This window comes from Saimiri boliviensis, chromosome 11, assembly GCF_048565385.1.
Source record: "Saimiri boliviensis isolate mSaiBol1 chromosome 11, mSaiBol1.pri, whole genome shotgun sequence".
Classification (NCBI taxonomy): Eukaryota; Metazoa; Chordata; class Mammalia; order Primates; family Cebidae; genus Saimiri; species Saimiri boliviensis.
In genome coordinates, this window is record NC_133459.1 from 34,442,624 (window position 1) to 34,463,198 (window position 20,575).

Here is a 20,575-nt window from a genome sequence, read left to right on the forward strand (position 1 = left end):
CTTTATCTGCTGCAGGTTCCCCTGGCCTTCAGCCTGAGGTGACCCAAATCCTCACTCTCTTTTTGAGATGCAGTCTCCCTCTTTCGCCCAGGCTGGATGCAGTGGTGAGATCTCAGCTTACTGCAACCTCAGCCTCCCAGGTTCACACGATTCTAGTGCCTCAGCCTCCTTAGGAGCTCAGGCTATAGGCACGCACCATCATGCCCAGCTGATTTTTGTTCTAGAAACTCATGTCTTTTACCTCTGATAAATGTTCTTCTATTATTTCTGTCCTGTCTCTTCTCTCCATTTTCTCTGATCTCTTAGTATCTAAAGGTCTTTTTGTTTTGTTTTGTTTTGTTTTGTTTTCTGAGAGAGTGATCTGTCTGTGTATGTTATGGAAGGGACCCGGATGTTTTTTTTTTTTTTTTTTTTGAGACGGAGTCTTACTCTGTTATCCAGGCTGGAGTGCAGTGATGAGATCTCAGCTTACTGCAACCTCTGCCTCCCAGGTTCAAGTGATTCTTTTGCCTCAGCCTCCAGAGTAGCTGGGACTACAGGTGGTTGCCACCCGCCCAGCTAATTTTTGTATATTTAGTAGAGATGGGGGTTTCACCATGTTGGCCAGGCTGGTCTTGAACTCCTGACCTCATGATACACCTGTCTCAGCTTCCCAAAATGCTGGGATTACAGGCGTGTGCCACCGTGCCTGGCCAATGCTATCACCTTCTGACCTGCAATACCCAGAATCTCAGAGACAGGAATAAAACTCTTAGTCCTTAGGTGCAGTCATATAAGGTGCTACTTCTACCTTTTCCTATGGATTCTGGCCACAAAGGACAAAGCATTATATACATCGATTTAAAGCCTATATTGGGCCTGGCATGGTGACTCACACCTGTAATCCCAGTACTTTGGGATGCCAAAGCGGGCAGATCACTTGAGGCTGGGAATTTGAGACCTGACTGGCCAACATGATGAAACCCCATTTCAAAAATACAAAAATTAGCCAGGCGTGGTGGTTCACATCTGTAATCCCAACAGGAGGCTGAAGCAGGAGAATCACTTGAACCTAGGAGGTAGAGTTTGGACTGAGCTGAGATTGCACCACTGCACTCCAGCCTGGGTGATAGAGTGAGACTCTATCTCAAAAAAATTTTTTTAAAAATTAAAAAAGTGAAGCCTATATCATGTTCTGCAGGGCAGCACCCCAGCCTGGAATAGCTGAGTCATCAATTCCATTGTTCTAAAAAGCTAGTTATTCCTTTTTTTTTTTTTTTTTTTTTTTTTTTGACATGGAGTCTCTCTTTGTCACCCAGGCTGGAGTGCAGTGGCATAGTCTCAGCTTACTGTAACCTCCGGCTCCCAGGTTTAAGCAATTCTCCTGCCTTAGCCTCCTGAGTAGCTGGGATTACAGGTGCCCACCACCACACTTGGCAAATTTTTGTATTTTTAGTAGAGACAGTATTTCACCAAGTTGGCCAAACACCAGGCTGTTCTCAAACTCCTGACTTCAGGTGATCTGCCCTCTATGGCCTCCCAAAGTGCTGGGATTACAGGTGTGAGTCACCACGCCGGGCCTAAAGCTAGTTACTTCTAAATAATGTAATACCTGCTAAGCCAAGTGAATTCATTTGAAGTGCATCAGATTGTAGCCTCCTTTCCTTCTTTCTTTCTTTCTTTTTTTTTTTTTCTGAGACAGAGTCTCACTCTGTCAACCAGGCTGGATTGCACTGGTGCAATCTCCACTCACTGCAATGTCTGCCTCCCAGGATCAAGCGATTCTCATGCCTCAGCCTCCTGAGTAGCTGGGACTACAGGCATGTGCCACTGCACCTAGCTAATTTTTGTATTTTTAATAGAGATGGGGTTTCACCATGTTGCCCGGGCTGGTCTCGAATTCCTGGCTTCAAGTGATCTGCCTGCCTCAGCCTCCCAAAGTGCTGAGATTACAGATGTAAGCCACCACACCTAGCCTGCAGCCTCTTGGCTTAATCAAGGGTAATGTTGTATGGAATATTCTAGCACTGTATAATTCATACAGTCAGTGCTCACACAGCAGTCCTGGCCACTCCATAATCTTCAGAATTTAAAGCCTGAAAAACAAAAAGCCCCAAGAAGGCAGGGATGTCCATGTCTGCAGGAAGACAAAAAAGCAGCTGTAGAGATGCCTGTTTTTCATTCACCAGAGGCTTTTCCCGTGAGGACACCAGAGAATTATTCACCCCAAGTGAAAGGATGTCTGTGACTGTGTTCACCTACCCACATATATGCCAGGGACTTAAGTGGCAGGGACACAGAAATCTCCAGAGATGGCCAGTATCGCCCTGAACAGGGCTCTGCAGAAGGCCATGCCATCAAGACCCAACTATGGACAGTGGATAAGCCTCTTGGCAAGCAGACAGATGTCAGAGCCAAGAGAGGCTAGCAGTGAGTAGCCAGGAAGGTGAGGGAATTTCACTTCCCTGGTGAGTAACCAGGGAAGATGAGAGGAATTTCTCATCCAGGAAATAGGACAGGCATAAGAGTTATTCACAGGTGGATGATTTCTCAATGTCAGTATTCTCAGGAAGAAAGGGGTGGGTAGGATCAAGGTGGTTCAGCTTCAAAGACCTTGTCCCTTCCCATCCATTCACAGGTATCATACAGTTACAGAGTCCTTACTTTGTGTCAGGTACTGTGTGGGGAATTCAGAACAGAATCAGAACTGGTCATGGTCTTGGGGAGCTCCTTGTTTAGAAAGGGAAACAGAAGGCCTGGTGTGGTGGCTCACGCCTGTAATCCCAGCACTTTGGGAGGCCAAGGCAGGCAGATCACTTGAGGCTAGGAGTTTGAGACCAGCCTGATAAATGTGCTGAAATCCCGTTTCTACTAAAAATACAAAAATTAGCAGGGCATGGTGGTACACGCCTATAATCCCAGCTACTTGGGAGGCTGAGGCACAAGAATTGCTTGAGCCTGGGAGGCAGAGGCTGCAGTGAGCCAAGATCACACCACTGCACTCCAGCCTGGATGACAGAGCCAAAACCTGTTTCAAAAAAAAAAGAAAAAAATAGAAGAGTGGGCTATAACAATAACAATGTAATGGGCCCTGCAACAGAGCCAGGAGGTAAAACTAGTGAGCCCCAGGAAGGGTAAGGAAAGGCTTCTCAGAGGTTATTATATTTTTTTAAGAGATGGGAGTCAGCCAGCCACAGTGGCTCATGCCTGTAATCCCAGCACTTTGGGAGGCTGAGGCGCGTGGATCGTGAGGTCAGGAGATCAAGACCATCCTGGCTAACACAGTGAAACCCCGTCTCTACTAAAAATACAAAAACATAGTTGGCATGGTGGCATGTGCCTGTAGTCCCAGCTACTCTGGAGGCTGAGGCAGGAGAATCACTTGAATTGGGAGTTGGAGGTTGCAGTAAGCTGAGATCGTGCCACTGTACTCCAGCCTGGGCGACAGAGCAAGACTCTGTCTCAAAAAAAAGAGATGGAGTCTTGCTATGTTGCCCAGGCTTGTATGAAACTCCTGGCCTTAAGTGATCCTGCCACCTTGGCCTCCCAATATGCTGGGATGACAGGTTTGAGCCACTGCACCCAGCCAGCACAGTGATATTTGAGCCAGTCCTTGAGGGATGAAAAGGAGGTCACCAGGAGAAAGCAAGAGAATGCACGGGAGACTGCATTTTCAGAGTGAGTTCAGAAAACACCCCATAGGCCAGTGTGGCTAGAGCTCAGTGGATAGTGGAGGTAAGGTGAGGCTAGAAGATAAAGGTGGCCCAGTTGTGAAAGGTCTTGAGTACCATCCGGAGGAGCTTGGGCTCCATCCTGGGGGCAGCAGGGAAATAACTGAGGAAGCCTCGAAGGTTCCACATCAGAACAAAAGCACAATCCTGGATTACAAACTGCTTGGCTAACCAGCTTTCTTCTCTCTTCCTGAGCTCACATCATCTGTCAACTACCCCACATGGCTTTGGGAACTTAGGCAAATCAAATCATTTTAACCTTTTGGGCTAAACAAGATAACATGCCTTGAACATTGTTCAATAACGTTATAATGGTGAACATTGTTACTTGGGCTCCCAAGACCAGGCACAGCCCCAGAGGACCTTTGACCTGCCAGAGAGCCTTTAAGGCAGATTAGAATGAAAATTGTTCCCCAGAATTTGTTCATCTTGGAAAAGGAAGGCCTAGGAAGCTGGTGACCTAGTTGTTTTGTTCATCCGTTTCTCTACTGCTTCTTAAAGGTAAAGTGCCTCTCTAGTCTACCAAGAAATTACTGTGTGATTACCTTAGGTAAAATATGCCCATTCACCTATCCTCCACTTTGGCTGTTTTCCCAGCCGTCAAATGACAGGGAGGTACATTCGATTAGAAGTTTTAAAGCATTTTTAGAGCCTTGAAGTCATTTTTTTTCCCCCTCAACAAAATCTTTCCTCTATACCCAGTTCAAGATCTCTCTTCCCCTAACCCTTCCACCTAAGGGCTCTGAGGGAACCTCAGGGAAGTTTTTACAGTTCAGCAGGGCACAGCTGCAAATCCACTGCACCAGATGAACCTAGGAAATGAATCCTCGCCCTGTCCCCCACCCTGTTCCTTCTCACCCACCCCTTCCAAGGGATAAGGGAGAAACAGGTATTTTCGGAGCTGCTGGAAGAATTAAAGGTAATATAAACTCTTTCTCTCCAGTGCACTCAGGTGGTCACCAGGAGACCAGAAAAGCCAAATCCAAGGTCCCAAGACTCTTGATCATCCAGTGCCCACAACAGAGGGAATAAGCTAGACAGAGAAGCTGAAGGAGGAATGAGAGATGGGGGTGCCTGCTCCACCCCCTTCCTAGCAGCTGCCTCTGTGGGCTCCATAATCCCCAAGCCCTCTCCCCCACCCCACCCTCCGGCCGCCCACTTCTCCTCCACCCACCCCATTCATCAGTAGGAGGGCACTGTATCAACACAGCCTTTCAAGGCCTGACAGTTCCTTTCTGGGTGCCCCCCACATGTAACCACTTAACCCCCAGCACAAAAGGCCAGGCTGAATGGGCTTGGAGCCGGTGGCTCGTGCAGAAGGGGAGGCCTCAATAGGATTTGGGGAGCTGGGTGTATAAACCGCTCTGCTCCAGCAGCCCTCAATGGACGAGCTGGAGTTGGGGCATGTGCCGAGGGGAGGAGCTCGGCAGCTGCATCCCGCCCCCGAACAATGATTTATTCATTCTCCTGGCTGGCACAGAGAAGACAGGCTGGGGAAACGTGGCCCCACGAACCGCCCTCAGCCTCAGCTAATTCCCATGGCAATCATTGCAGTTCTGAGCGCCCCCTTCCACTTGTAATGTTTTGCCTCAAGCTCGCCCTTCCTCTTCCCGGAAAGGAAGTAGTAGACTACGTTACAGGAGGCCTTAAGTGGCCTGAAGTTCAGGCAAGCAGCATTCTTGAATTGGTTGCACCCAATCTCAGTCTCACTCTCTCTGAAAGCTTCCTGGTCAGGTTTTCCTCACACCCATTTCACAGCCACAGAAACAGATGCAGCCCCCGCCCTCAGAAAAAAAAAAAAAGGAGGTGCATAGCCGGCTGTCTCAGGATGGCCCCCAGCAGGGAGTTGGGGAACTTAGCCTAGAAGTAACCGGCATGTGATGGGAACGTAGTAAATCTTTGCCGGATGAGTTAATAGCTGCTGACGAAAGGTAGTGCTCTTGCTGTCCTCACTCGCCTTCCCAGACCCTTTCCTCGCTCCTGTAGCCATATCTATCTGGCTCCTGTGAATCTCTTGGAAATCTTTGGGAATGAGTGGACAGAATAAAGAGGGATGAGCAAAGATGTTAAAACCTGTAGATACACAATGCTGGGTGGGGGGTTTCAAGAAGTTAAATTGTGACGAGAGGAAATTTGCTGTCACCCTCTGGCCTCCATATGTCATGTCACCAGGGCCAGATCACACACACACACACATCATCATAATAAATACAACTAAAAATCGATACCGTTAGCACAACAGGGAGAGCCAGAATGAAGTGACCATCCTCAGACTGGCCCCTGGGCCTACTGGCCCCAAGCTCGTAATTACCTTGTCACACAGAAAACAAATCGATTGTGGATGGTAAGTGTGAGAGGTGGGAGATCCCAGGCATGGAGGTTACCGGCTGGGGAGCAGGGGAAGGGGCGGTAGGAAGACGGATTGGCCTTCAGTGCTGGTGGTGTGGGTGCTTGAAGCTAACATAACTAAGGCCTGGACAGTTTAAGAAAGTTTTGTTGTTTTGGTCAGGAGGGTGGACACCCTAAGGGAGGTGATCCTGCCCAATACTGGTGTGGGGCTTGAAGTAGCCTGGGAAAAGGCTTCAAGCCCACTCCCAGAGCCTCAGGCGGGCAGGTGGCTAGGATGCTGCTGCCCTCTGGTGGGCATAAAGAGACAGTATCCACACGTCCAATGCCGGAACTCCATTGCAAAGGAGTCTCTGTTCTTTGTTGTTCTAAAGGCTTGGCCACCAGGACTAGCACATTCACAGCTTGGGTTTCCCAGGAAGCCAACTCTGAGACTGTTTAGTGTGCAGGATGTTCATTAAGAACCTCCTTTAGGATCAACAGCTGTGGAAGGATAAGAATGAGGAGGAGTGAGCAGAGAAAAAGCTGAATTATGATACAAGCCTGTGACAGCCTCAGCCAATCCCATGGGGAGCTCTGAAGCTAGAGTGGCCTTTCAGAGTTGACCTGATATGAGCCAAAAGGGCCGGGCCTTTATACACCTGTTGCTGTTGGATGTGGGCTATCCTTGACCTTGGGCAAGGTGTTCTCTGCAGCTGAGGCAATTCCCACATTGGAAGGCTGTCTGAATAGTGCTTCCAGCAGCTGGGCCAAGAAGGCCTTCATGGAAGGGTCCAGCCTCCACACCATAACTCATCAAATATGTGTTAAATGAACAGCAGGTTTAGATCACGCCTCAGGCTGCAGGCTCAGTTGGGACAGTCTACAAGTCTCAGTTACTGGGGCTGTTATGCACTGATCCTTGGAAACGGTGAGGAGAGAGAATCTGAATGCTCAGATTCGTGGATTCATTCATTTAGCAAGCACTTGTTGAGATTTACTGTGTGCCAGGCCTTGAGGCAGACACTTTACAAATTTTTTTAATTTAATCCTCACAACTGTGAAGCTGGTATTAACTCAGATTATTCAAATGAGATCAAGTTATTAAGTAGCTTTCACAGTCCAATGACACTTTGAAAAAATGCCACTCACAATGGGACAAGTGCTATTGCAGCCGCCAAAGATTTCTCAGGCCAGAAAAGGTCTTGGTTGTCTTCCGTGTGTGTGCATATGTGTATGAATGGGATGGCTTGCTTTCTGCTTTCAGCCAGAACATTTCCTCTATGTCAGCCAAGAGTTGTGCCTCAATAGCCTCCTGCTTTAATTCCTTCCTTAAAGTGTTGCTACACAAGGTAACAAAACCACAAGCTTTTTTTTTTTCTTTTGAGACAGTCTCATTCTGTTGCCCAGGCTGGAGTGCAACGCTGCAATTTTGGCCCTTTGGAGCCAAAACCTCTGGGCTCAAGTGAATCTCCTACCTCAGCCTCCCAAGTAGTTGAGACTACAGGCACATGCCACCATGCATAGCTAATTCTTGTAGTTTTTGTAGAGACAGGGTTACATCATTTTGCTAAGCCAGTCTCAAACCTCTGAGTTCAAGCAATCCTCCCACCTCAGCCTCCCAAAGCGCTGGGATTACAGGTGTGCACCACCATGCCCGGCCCAAAACTACAACCTTTACAAATTCCTGGTTGTAGCTACAGAGTAAGCCACCATTGTCCAGAAGGAAGCTGAGCTAGCTTCTTCCCTGGATGAGATGGAGAGACAACCCTGAATCCTCAGTGTTCTTTTAGCCATCTGATCATCAGAAAGTTGAGATGCTAAGTTCTTCTCTAATGTCTAACCTCCATATTTGCTGCAACTGTTTTGGGACAATAACATTTAAGAGACAAGAGGTAAAGGTTTCTGCTTCAGAAACTCTCAGAACCCTGCACCTCTCACTCATCTGCCTACTCTGTGTAAGAGACTGAGGGCTGGAAAGAGGAAAAAACTGTCAGCTGCTGTTCTTCTATAGCCCTGATGAATTCTCATCCTTGGTCAATTAAAACATCCAGCAACCAACATGATTTTAGTTTTCTCATTTAGATTCTAATCCTAAAAGAACTTGAAGGAAAATGAAGGAGGGAGTATGCTTGAACGTCATGGAACAATGTCTGGGTCTAACTACAGAGACATTCACTGAACCTCGCCCCCCTACCCCACCCCGGCAACGACACACACACACACACACACACACACACACACACACACACACATATGCCTTCCCTCCTGGGCCCGCAGAATCTAATTTTTCATGTTTGGAAAACCCAGATGATTTTTGCCTACGTCTATCTGGTTTTCCAAATAACCTGTCTTTTTGATAAATAACGTAAGTTAAATTAGACAAGACAAACAGAGGGGTGGGCAGTCAGCTCTTTTCCTTCCCTCAGCCTCTGAGAAAAACAGATGGGGGCCAAAAAACCCAAACCATGGCTCACTCCCAACCCTGCCCCAGCACTTTCTACCCCTTGGACTAGGCAATAATTCTCTAGCCTGGCACTGGGAGCTGCCTCTTCACCCCTACCTCTAGCCCAGCAGCCATCAAGAATACCACAGACCATGGTTCTCTCTAAAATGAAGGGAAGGAACTCAGGTGTCCAGCCCCACAACTCCTTCCAATCACCCTTAGGCTGTAGCTACTTCAAACCCCCTTTTCCCATTATGAATCCCACCACAGGGAAGAACTAAATCAATAACCTGAAAACGAAAAACCTGTAAGGTGAGAGGACAGAGGACAGAAAGAGGGGATGGGAAGGACGTGGATGGTACAGACCAAGACGATACAACTACTGGGGACAGAAACCAGGTACCTTGATCTCAAAAGGTAAAATCTGAGGTGACACCAGCCATACACAAGCCTTGCCTATCTCCCCAGTTCACTGCGAGAGTCCAGGCATACATGCAGGCCTCCATTTCCACTGCTATGTCTTGTCATACAGCTAGCCGCCACTGGTGGACTATGGAGCTTTGTTGGGGTTTGGTTTCTCCTTCCCTCTCAACCAGAGCATAATGAGGCATCTCCTCTACCCATTCCTCAGCAGTGGGTTAGCCTGCATTAGTACAGCCTCTTAAATATGCACAATTACTTCACATTAATTTGTACCTTTGATCCTAACCATACCCTGTGAGTTAAACCAAGTTATTTCACGTGAGCCTGATTTTCCAGTTGAGGAAAAAAGTTAAGAGGTAGTGACTTACCCAAAGTCATGATGCTTACAAGCTGCAGAAAGAGCAAGGACCAAAGCTCTCCACCTCTATTCTATACTACAGAACTGTATACAGCTCCTCTGTATACATTCAGCTCCATGCTTTTCACCATTAGCTCTTCAGGCCCCCCATCACTCATTGCTCAAAAAATCTGTTGAATTATTTTATGTGCCAGGCACGGTACTACCCAAAGCATACATTTTTCAACAAAAAAAACATGAAGGCAAAGCCTCAACAAACATTAAGGTACCACATCATGATAACAAGACCCACAAGAGTAGGAAACTTAAGGCTGGATGCAGTGGTTCATGCCTGTAATCCCAGCACTTTGGGAGCCCGAGGTAGGTGAATCACTTGAGGTCAAAAGTTCAAGATCAGCCTGGCCAACATAGCGAAAACCTATCCTTACTAAAAATACAAAAATTAGCCGGGCACTAAAAATACAAAAATTAGCCAGGCGTGGTGGTGAGCACCTATAACCCCAGATAGTTGGGAGGCTGAGGCAGGAGAACTGATTGCCTGGGAGGCCGAGGTTATAGTGAGCCAAGATCACTTCACTGCACTCCAGCCTGGGTGACAGAGCGAGAATCCGTTTCAACAATAACAAAGAATAGAAAACATAAACAGAGGTAACCTAAGTAAGAAAGGAGTGGTAATCAGAGAGGGCTTCTCTGAAATGAAGAAATTAGGCTTAAGCTAACACCTACCCCATCTCTATTTAAAATACAAAAATTAGCCAGAGGTGGTGGCATGTGGCTGTAACCCCAGGTACTTGGGAGGCTGAGGCAGAATTGCTTGAATCTGGAAGACAGAGGTTTCAATGAGCTGAGATCACTCCACTGCACTCCAGCCAGCCTGGGCGACAGTGAGAATCCATCTCAAAAAAAAAAAAAAAAAAAAAAAAAAAAATAGAAAACTTAAACAGAGGTAACCTAATTAAGAAAGGGGTGGTAATGGTCAGAGAAGGCTCCTCTGAAGAAATTAGGCTTAAGCTAACACCTTGAGAATTATGCTTTAGTCAGACAAAGAGGGAAGTTGGAGGTCAGAGCATTCCAGGAAAAGAGAAAGACCCTTTAGACGGTCCTGAGGCTGCCTGTCATGAGAAAGAAAAATAGACAGGAGGTTTGGAGGCAGAGCTGTATCATGCAGGGCCTTGTTGTCCACGAGAAATTTGAACTTTTGAGTGCAGTAGAAGACATTAAGAGATTATAAGTAGGGAAGTGTCATCCTCCAAATCATCTTTATATAAAGGTCACCTCTGGCTGCTATGCATATTGGATGGAAGGGAAGCAAAAACAGAAGTGGGGAGGTCAGGAGGCTACGGCAGTACCCTGGAAAAAAAATATGGAATCTTGGACCAGGGCGTTGGCCATAGAGCTGGAAGAAATGAGCTGATTCAAGATGCAATTTGGAAGTAGAAATAACAGAACTTGGAGATTGTCTGATTACAGAATTAAGGAAGGTTTCGAGAATGCTCTTCAGGTTTCCAGTCTGAGTGACTAGGTACATGGAGGTGTCATTTACTAAAATGGCAGATACAGGAGGAAGAGCAGGTTTTTAGAGAAGATCACATTTTCAAGGATAAGTTTGAGATATTTGAGAAACAATGGGCCTTTAAGAAGTGACCTACAATATACGATGTAATTGCAATACTGGTTCTTTCTTTCTTTCATTCTCAAAGGAGGTGAATTTCTTTTTTCTGGGAGCTACTGGCAATTTCTTATGCTTACAGAGTAGCACTTGACATAATGCACTGACATACATTTTCCAACTTAAGCCCCCCAGCTACTCTGAGACAGCCATGACTTAGTATCCTCATTTTATAAACAGAGACTGTGAAAAGTGTAGTGTTATTTATTCAGACTGTGGTAGGCACCACTACATTCCAAGCTGTGTGCCAGGCCATGAGCAGGAAATAAGGGTAGAAGATACAATACCATTTCAAGGATGATATAATAAAATAGTATCATGACAACACTCTTCCCAGAAATACTCTCTTCTATCCTTAGGTACACAAGTCCTAGGACAGGATGCCCCAAGAGTGATTAGACATAACTCTAGGAAATAAAAACCAAAAACACCCCCTAAAAAGTCTTCCAGCCTGAGCATTAGAAACTCTCCAAGTGAGAAGTTTGTAGAGAAGCAATTGAGAAAACGAGGGATGCTACAGAGATCTGAGCACCTTGTCTCTAGAGCTTTGGTGAATAAAGTCTTATGGTTTATGGAAGAGACCCTACTATGGCTGTGCAACTGTGAATTAATGAGATGAGATTAAGGACCTGTTTAAAGAGGCTAATACCATATCCCTATTCAAGTGTATGAAACAAGGAAGAAACAAAAAGACCAACACTGAGCACACTCTATCTTCCACACTCATGGGCTCTCATCCCTCCAAATGTGTAATTTCCAAGCTAGTGGAGCTGAGTTCTCCTAGAAGCCATAGTGGCAGGTCCTGGGACTTCAATTTCATTAAAACACAGCTGATGCTGCTGGCTCAGTGCCTTGGGCAACAGGAATGTGGGTCAGATAAAAACTGTCCATGTCAATCCTGTTTCCAAGATCAAGGCTTAGCTCACCTTATAGCAACTATCCTGGCATAAGGAAAAGTAACCCAGAAATTTAAGACTCCAGTTTTCTTTCTCCAAAGGGTGCTTTCTCCCAGGTACCTCAATCAGAAACCATTTTCTTTTTTTCTTTTGAGACAGTCTTGCTCCACCCACACTGGAGTGCAGTGGCACGATCTTGGCTCACTGCAACCTCTGTCTCCTGGGTTCAAGCAATATTCTTGTCTCAGTCTCCCGAGTAGCTGAGACTACAGGCACCTGCCGCCATGCCCAGATAAGTTTTGTATTTTCAGTCGAGATGGGGTTTCACCTTCCTGGTCAGGCTGGTCTCAAACTCCTGACCTCAGGTGATCCACCTACCTCAGCCTCCCAAAGTGCTGGGATTACAGGCGTGAGCCACTGCGCCTGGCCCAGAAACCATCTTCTGCCCAGATTTTGCAGGGACTAATTTTCTTATTTGTTTATTATTATCATTTTTAATAAAGTCGGGGTTTCACCATGTTGCCCCCGCTGTTCTTGAACTCCTGAGTTCAAGCAATGTACCCGCCTCAGTCTCCTAAAGTGCTGGGATTACCAGTGTGAGTCATGTAATCCCAGTGTAAACTGTGCCTGGCTGAATTTTCTTACCCCCAGTTGTCATTTCCAATTGTCTTTTCCATCTCTTCCCTAAAAGACATGTAGGGAAACAAGAGGGGAGAAATATTTAGCCTTCCTGCTCAGCAAGGGCTCTCTTGTCTTGGGCACTGTTTAGAGAGCTCAAAAGAGGCAATAACACTTATCTTAAACCCATGGATAAAATGAAGTACATACAAACTCATCTAAAAAGAAAGGTCAATCAAAGAGCTATAACAGGCTGTGCCTGGTAGGTGAGCCTGTGACTCCAGCATTTTGTGAAGCCAAGGTGGGAGGACTGCTTGAAATCAGGAGTTCCAAGATCAGCCAGGGCAACATAGCAAGACCCTGTCTCTACAAAAATAAAATAATTAGCTGGGCATGGGGGCATGCACCTGTAAAGTGGCCCAGCTACTCCAAAGGTTGAGGAAGGAGGATGCTTAAGCCCAGGAGTTCAAGGGTACATACAGTGAGCTATGATTGTGCCATTGCACTCTAACCTGGACAACAGAATGAGACTGTCTCTAAAAATAACTTTTTTTTTTTTTTTTAAAGAGCTATAACAGAAGGTGCCATTTATGTAAACTCAGTTCTCCTCTTCTATGCTGAACCCAAACCACTTGGTAAATTGACTTGATCAATTCACTAGGACTGAGAAGCCAGTGAGGGGACAACTGCAGCAGCCTCTCATTTCAGATCCAGAGGGTTTCCCTGGGATGGAGATAACCTGAAAATGAAATGCTCCTCAATGATAGACAAGCATTGACCTAAGAATGAGCATTCAAGCAGAACAGCAAATCTTCCCTTCAAGGAATTAAGATTTATTGAAAAACTACATACATATTAAAACATCTTTATATACATTTTCCCCATTATAAGATTACAAATATACAAACATGAGTATTGTCAAAGTCAGCATCTTATTAGAAAACTTTAGAAAATCTACAACCTAATCTCATCAATTAAATTGGTATTCCCACCTCCCAATAAAAAACTGGCACACTCTCTTCCAGCTTCCCAAGTCTAGCTCCTGACACGGAAGCCGTAACATTCACATAGAATGTTTTTCCAAAGCAGCACTGCTGCTCAGTTCTGAGGGGAAAAACATTTGTTCGAAATTCTGAGAAGCTTGTGGTAGTTCAGGGAAAACAGAGAATGATAGCAATTCTCTTCAATAATATTTCTATTAAATTCCATGGTGGTCTTCTCTCAAAATTAGTAATGAAATACTGAAATGTCCATTGACTAGTGAGGGCAATGTTTGTAAGCCAGGAGAATGAAATAAATAATGGTTATGTTTCTTCTTGTCAGACCCAGAAGGGAGGTCTTTGAACAACAGTGCTTCAAATTAAGAATTCAGTCCCAGGAAAGGTCTGTCTGCCTCACAGACCGTGATGAACGAACACTGGGTGTAACATTTTATCTTCATCCCCAAGCTCCAGAAAATTAGAGCTACAGTCTTTCTGTCTTGGGTACCAGTTTAAGTCCTTATTAAGCAGCAAAAATTAATTCAAAATGTGATGCTGCCTTGGGAAGACGCATACAGGAAAATGAAAGGGGTAAGACTAATACAGCAGCTCATGTATTGGTTCCTAGGTCCTCTAGGAATCTTTCTTTTGGCTGGGCGCAGTGGCTCACGCCTGTAATCCCAGCACTTTGGGAGGCCAAAGTGGCTGGATCACTTGAGGTCAGTTCAACACCAGCCTGGTTAACACGGTGAAACCCCGTCTTCACTAACAATACAAAAATTAGCTGGCTGTGGTGGAGCACCCCTGTAGTCCCGGCTACTCAGGAGGCTGAGGCAGAAGAATTGCTTGAACCCAGGAGGCAGCGGTTGCCATAAGCCAAGATTGCATCACTGTACTCCAGCCGGGGCAACAGAGTGAGACTGTCTCAAAAAAAACCAAAAACAAAAACAAAAAAAACAAAAAACTTTCTTTCACCGAACCCTGGTCATCATGGTACGTATCTCATGGGTGCAAAGCAGTCATTATAATACTGATTTTCACTGTCTTCTCTAATCTGTAATGTCACGGTTTTCCCTACTCTTCTTCTTCCAACCATTTCTATCACAAAAAGATATTAACCCAGGAAGCTGCTAGGATAAAATGTCAGATGTTTAATGAAAGAAGTGACACCTAACCCAAGGCCAGGTGTGGTAGCTCATGCCTGTAATCCCAGAACTATGGGGGACCAAGGTGAGTGGATCACTTGAGGTCAGGAGTTTTGAGACCAGCCTGGCCAACATAGTAAAACCCCGTCTGTACTAAAAATACAAAAATTTGCTTGAACCTGGGAGGTGGAGGTTGCAGTGATCCAAGATCACACCATTGCATGCCAGCCTGGGCAACAGAGTGAGACTCCACCTTAAAAAAAAAAGAAAGAAACCTCACCCAAGTATTCCATGAGTTGTTGATGTTGTAAATACTGCAGAATTGAGATCAGTGGCCAATCCAGGGACTAATACTAGGAAAAGAGATGTACAGAGCTGTGCAGTAGAAAGAACTGGAATTTTAGTCTGCAATCTTGTTGCATTGATTATGAAGGATCATCGGATTGAGTGTCAATTCCAACTCTCAGTGCTAGAAACTTGTCAAGACAGTCTCATGGTAGATTCTGGTACCCTCAATGGTGTTAGCTCTCCAAGTATTTGAAGATGCTTTGCTTCAGTCCTGAAGTGCTATTACCATCTGTTTTGAGGCGCTTAGGAGAAGGAGAATTCACGAAAGATGGACCCCTTCTTTTTACCTAGAGAGCAGACAGGGAGTCAGGGCCAGCTTAAGACCTTCATACAAGTACTTACCTTCAACTAGCTCTCAAGCAATTTATAGTTAAATCGTGGATTATTTAAAACAGAAAAAAAGAAAGATAAACTTTCTAGGCAAGTTTCAAAGTTGATTACCTACTGGGGTAGCAATTCTCTTGTACTTTATTGGGGAATGCAAGATTTCAACACTGCAGCATAAAGCTGTTAAGTCAGAATTTTTGTTTTTAAATTTAAATCAATAAATTCTAGTTTGGGAATCCACCATATTAGTTCTCAAATTCCATACCTGAGACTTAGACAATTCCTTTGCCACCTCAGCCTTGACAGGAGAAAGTGTATGAAAGACAAAGTTTCTTGAATTTCGAGGAGCACTGGGGTTAAGATCAGAGAGAGCAGCCAGTTTCTGAAGCACAGCTTTGGGCTGGTTTAGCAGTGAGCCTGTCTTCACCTGAGGAAAGACGAGTCATCTAGTATCAAATCCCAAGTGCCAACTAAAGAATGAAAAGTTCTTCCCTCCCTACCTCCCCCCAGATATTGAGGATACATATTCCTACCCTATTCAAGTAGAAAAGAAATAGCGGACTCCTTTAACATTAACTTTTTGCCTGCAGCCACCTCCCTCCTCTAAATACAGAGACTATTCCCTAAACTGAATAACCCATAGACTAGATGTAAGATTAACTAGGTTCCCAACTAACCTGATGAGCACTTCCCAGTCTGATGGCTTCAAAAGGATTTCTGAGCAAAGACTTTGATTCTTGAATAACCACAGGGCGACTGGCTGGAAAGAAAAGACAGAGGCCTATTCTGGGAAAAGCTGATTAGAATTACTTTTAAATCTAAACAAACTAAGACATCTTGTAACTAAATCAATATGCTAAAGCCATGGGAACCCTGTTCTATATAATGGTGACTTTGAAACTACAAGAATTGTCTCCAAGAAGAGAGACAGCTAAGTTGAACAGTAATCATTTAAGAAAAACAGAAGTGGTAAGTGTGTGGAATAGTAAAGAGCTTCATTTCTGGAATTAAATATTCCTGGATTAAAATCCCACCTCTAACACTTAGGTATAAAATCCTGGGCAACTAAATAGAGAAAGACAGAATTAACTACTCTGAGCCTTAGAACATAAAGTAAAACCAGCTACATATACTCACAAGTACAGTCTCTACTGCCCAATAGTGTAAGAGCTAAATACACTGTCCCCCACTGTCTCTATGAAGCCTCTTTAAGACAGTATTAGACACAAGCTTATGATTAAGCTGCAACGGCTCCTGAAGGTTAGAGTCACCTCCAAAGCTCTAGCACTAACAATCCAGGGGGCCAGACCCTAAGGAGAAACAAGAGCTCACCATTCTTCTGCAGTGCTTTGGCTGTAACTTTCTTGGCCATTATCATAAACTGACTGTCCTCCCCAACTTCTTCTTCTTCTTCAGCTGTAATTTTCCCCTGCTGTGCCTGAAAATAAAAATTATACAGCATTAAAAAAAAGCCTATAGCCTTCCTAAATAGTTAGCATGGCCTGGATTGTGAAACTAGAGTTCCTGGGGGTATCATTTGTTTTTCTTTTTGCAAACTTTGCTGCTTTAAACAAAAAAATTAATCTTAGACAAACGTGAAGAGAATTGTCCATGGTAGCCTTCTCAAAATACAAAAGATAGCTTGGCCGGGCGCGGTGGCTCAAGCCTGTAATCCCAGCACTTTGGGAGGCCGAGGCGGGTGGATCACGAGGTTGAAAGATTGAGACCATCCTGGTCAACATGGTGAAACCCCGTCTCTACTAAAAATACAAAAAATTAGCTGGGCGTGGTGGCGCTTGCCTGTAATCCCAGCTACTCAGGAGGCTGAGGCAGGAGGATTGCCTGAACCCAGGAGGCGGAGGTTGCGGTGAGCCGAGATCGCGCCATTGCACTCCAGCCTGGGTAACAAGAGCAAAACTCCGTCTCAAAAAAAAAAATAGCTCAAGGATTAAAAGAGATAGCAATATGGTGCCTAAGATTTTGAAACTATTATGCCAAACTAAGATTTTTTTTTTTTTTTTTGAGATGGAGTCTTACTCTAGCCCAGGCTGGAGTGCAGTGGTGCAATCTCAGCTTACTGCAACCTCTGCCTCCCAGGTCCTGATTCAAGCAATTCTCCTGCCTCAGCCTCCCGAGCAGCTGGGATTACAGGCCCGTGCCACCACACCCAGCTAATTTTTTTATTTTTAGTAGAGATGGAGTTTTACCATGTTGGCTAGGCTGGTCTTGAACTCCTGACCTCATGATCTGCCCCACTTGACCTCCCAAAGTGCTGGGATTACAGGTGTGAGCCACTGCACCCAGCCAACAAGTTTTTGAAACTATCATGACAAGCTAAGTGACAGCCTCATAAACTAGGATCAGAGTAGGTGAATTCCTACCATGTCCCGAAGCCATTGCTCTCGTTCAATTCGCTCCTTCCTCCACCTGGCCTCTGACTCATCAAGCTGTTCTTCGGTCTGATCATCATCAGAGTCTCTATGGAACAAGTCCATCTGGGAAGCATCATCTAAACAAAGAGTGAAGGTAATCAGCATTCAGCAATCTTCACAGGAGAGGGTGCTTGGACGGACAAAAAATAAACCCTTATCGTTTACTACATAATGATGTCAGCTTTTCCCATCCACTAACAGAAAACAATAGCTACAACTAGGTCTTCCCATAGCCTGTTAGTTTTGCTTGCCATTTGCCATGTGAAACTGGACAAACGAGCAGACTGTAACTATTTGCTTTTAAAGGCAACAACTAAGATACCTATGTTTTTCCATCGAAACTTCCTCATTCGCCCAGGACCATCACTGTGCAGATCCCCATCAGCAAGGTACCTCTCTTGGTATAAACGTAGCTGTCGCTTATCATCATCCAACATAGTTTTCCTATAACAGGAGAAATAAGGTGTTCAAAACAAGGACCATTCTGGCTGGTTATAGGGCCTGTCTTATGATATACCCTGCTACTCAGAAGGGCTTGCTGGGATACTGACATGTGTATTTTCTTGATTTGACTCTGTAGTTCCTCATCAGAAGGAAGTACTTCATCAATTATGTCCTCTTCATATTCATCAATCTCTTCCCCGTCATACTCATCTTCACTTCCCACATCACTTCCTGACACCTCTGCTTCATCTTCCAGGTATTTCCTCAACCTCCTAGAAAGCAATTTTGAGAATTAGGAAATGTAACAATGAATATACTCACAGAATATGGAAGCAGAGAAAAGCAGAACAGAGTCTCTTCTAATAATAATAATAAACATACATTTTGATAATATTTAAATTTTTTTGGTAATAATCTCCTACTTGATGGTTTGACTTAATGATTTTTCAACTTTGCGATGGCATGAACGTGATTTGCACTTAGTACGTTTCTCAATTTATAATGAAGTTATATCTGGATAAGCCAAAAGTGCATTTTCAACTTATGACAGATTGATCAGGGTACAGCTCCATTGTAAGATGTGGAGCATCTATATTTAAAAGTTGATCACTTAATATGTCCTATGTGCTAATAACTGTGCTTTACAAGTATTAACATCTTATCTTAGGAACGGGTACTATTATTCTCTTCATTTTACAGTTGAGGAAACTGAGCCTCAGAAAGATTAAATTTATCCAAGGTCACATAGCTAGAAGGTAGCAGAGCCTGGATTCAACTTAGATTGGGTGACTTGAAAGCCAGAAAACTCTTAATTTCTTCTATATGCATTAGAATACCTGCTGGAAGGTTCAAACTATTTTGTTTTGCATTTGAACACACCAGCTTTAAGAGAGAAACTGGAGATGATGTGGTGTAGAAAGGTAACAAACTGGGATCTTCTTACAGTCTACCACATCTTGACCCCCATGTTAGAAGGAAGACTAAGGCTCAGAGCTCCTCGTTACTACTCAGTTACTTTTTCTGACTTCAGCTCCCCCTGGGGACAAATATGCTGTCACCCTGGGTTCTAAGTCTTCTTGGTCTCATGTGGTCCAAAATGGCAGAAGTTTGGTGGCTTTCTGAAAACTGATTTTTATCAAAGACCTATACTGTATTTTCTTTTCTTTTGAGATGAAGTCTCACTCTGTTGTCCAGGCTGGAGTGCGGTGGCACCATCTTGGCTCACTGCAACCTTCGCCTTCTGGGTTCAAGCAATTCTCATGCCTCAACCTCCTGAGTAGTTGGGATTATAGGTGTGTGCCACCATGCCTGGCTAAATTTTTTTTTTTTTTTTTTTTTGAGACAGAGTTTCACTCTTGTTGCCCAGGCTGGAGTACAATGATGCAATCTCAGCTCACCGCAATATCCACCTCCTGGATTCAAGCGATTCTTCTACCTCAGCCTCCTGAGTAGCTAGGATTAGCATGCCCCACCATGCCTGGCTAATTTTGTATTTTTAGAAGACACGGGGTTTCTCCATGTTGGTCAGGCTGGTCTTGAACTCCTGACCTCAGGTGACCTGCTCACCTCGGCCTCCAAAGTGTTGGGATTACAGGCATGAGCCCCTGTGCCTGGCCTTGTTTTTTGTTTTTGTATTTTTTTTTAAAGTAGAGACAGGATTTCACCATGTTGGCCAGGGTGGTCTTGGTCTCCTGACCTCAGGTGATCCATCTGCCTCAGCCTCCCAAAGTGCTGAGATTATAGGCGTGAGCCACCATGCCCGGTCTATACTGTATTTTGTTAAAACTAAGTTCTTCTAAATCTTAGGGTTCCTGGAAAATTCCTTCAGGGGCCACTAGTCACTAGGTTTCCAAAACTTCCCATTTACCGTCTTTGAACAGTGCAACTTTTATCTGTCATTCTTTATAAGATTTTATTTGAACAAAGAGCTCTGCAGTTAGGAACTACTACCTTAGAAAAATCTATGGATGACCTAAAGCTGAATGAGACTTAATCTGACAGGTGACAAATGAAAACCCAAAATGAATCTTAATAGAATGAAATAATGGGATAAAAACAACCATAGAAATCTAACAGGGATCAACATGATATCCTATATGTGAATTCCAAGTCATTCATATACAATATAACATTAAATACCTATTAGAATTGTCTTTATAAAACTTTTTTTTTAACATCATAGGAAAATGTTTCTGGATATGCTAAGTAGGGAAAAAAGCAAGATGCAAAATTATACATATAAAAAGACTGTATAAATCTCAACTATATAAAAATATATGCATAAAAAGATTAAGAGGAACTAACTTTTTTTTTTTTTTTTTTTTGAGACAGAGTCTCACTCTGCCGCCAGGCTAGAGTGCAGCGGTGTGCCATCTCGGCACACTGCAATCTCCACCTCCTTGGTTGAAGCGATTCTCCTGCCTCAGCCTCTTGAGTAGTGAGACTATAGGCGCG

At 44.4% G+C, this 20,575-nt stretch overlaps 1 protein-coding gene across 1 annotated transcript in view; it reads right to left on the reverse strand.

The window, feature by feature from the left end:
• Window positions 1-13,263: 13,263 nt before the first annotated feature.
• The window catches only part of CLSPN (claspin), a 38,676-nt gene continuing 31,364 nt past the window's right edge, over window positions 13,264-20,575 (reverse strand). The window contains exons 19-25 of the mRNA XM_039473998.2: window positions 18,229-18,393; window positions 18,000-18,121; window positions 17,627-17,754; window positions 16,578-16,683; window positions 15,923-16,005; window positions 15,511-15,672; window positions 13,264-15,205 (exon numbers count right to left, since the gene is read on the reverse strand). Of these exons, the coding sequence (XP_039329932.1) occupies window positions 15,092-15,205; window positions 15,511-15,672; window positions 15,923-16,005; window positions 16,578-16,683; window positions 17,627-17,754; window positions 18,000-18,121; window positions 18,229-18,393 (880 nt within the window). The 3' untranslated portion in view covers window positions 13,264-15,091. The remainder of the gene's footprint in view (window positions 15,206-15,510; window positions 15,673-15,922; window positions 16,006-16,577; window positions 16,684-17,626; window positions 17,755-17,999; window positions 18,122-18,228; window positions 18,394-20,575) is intronic.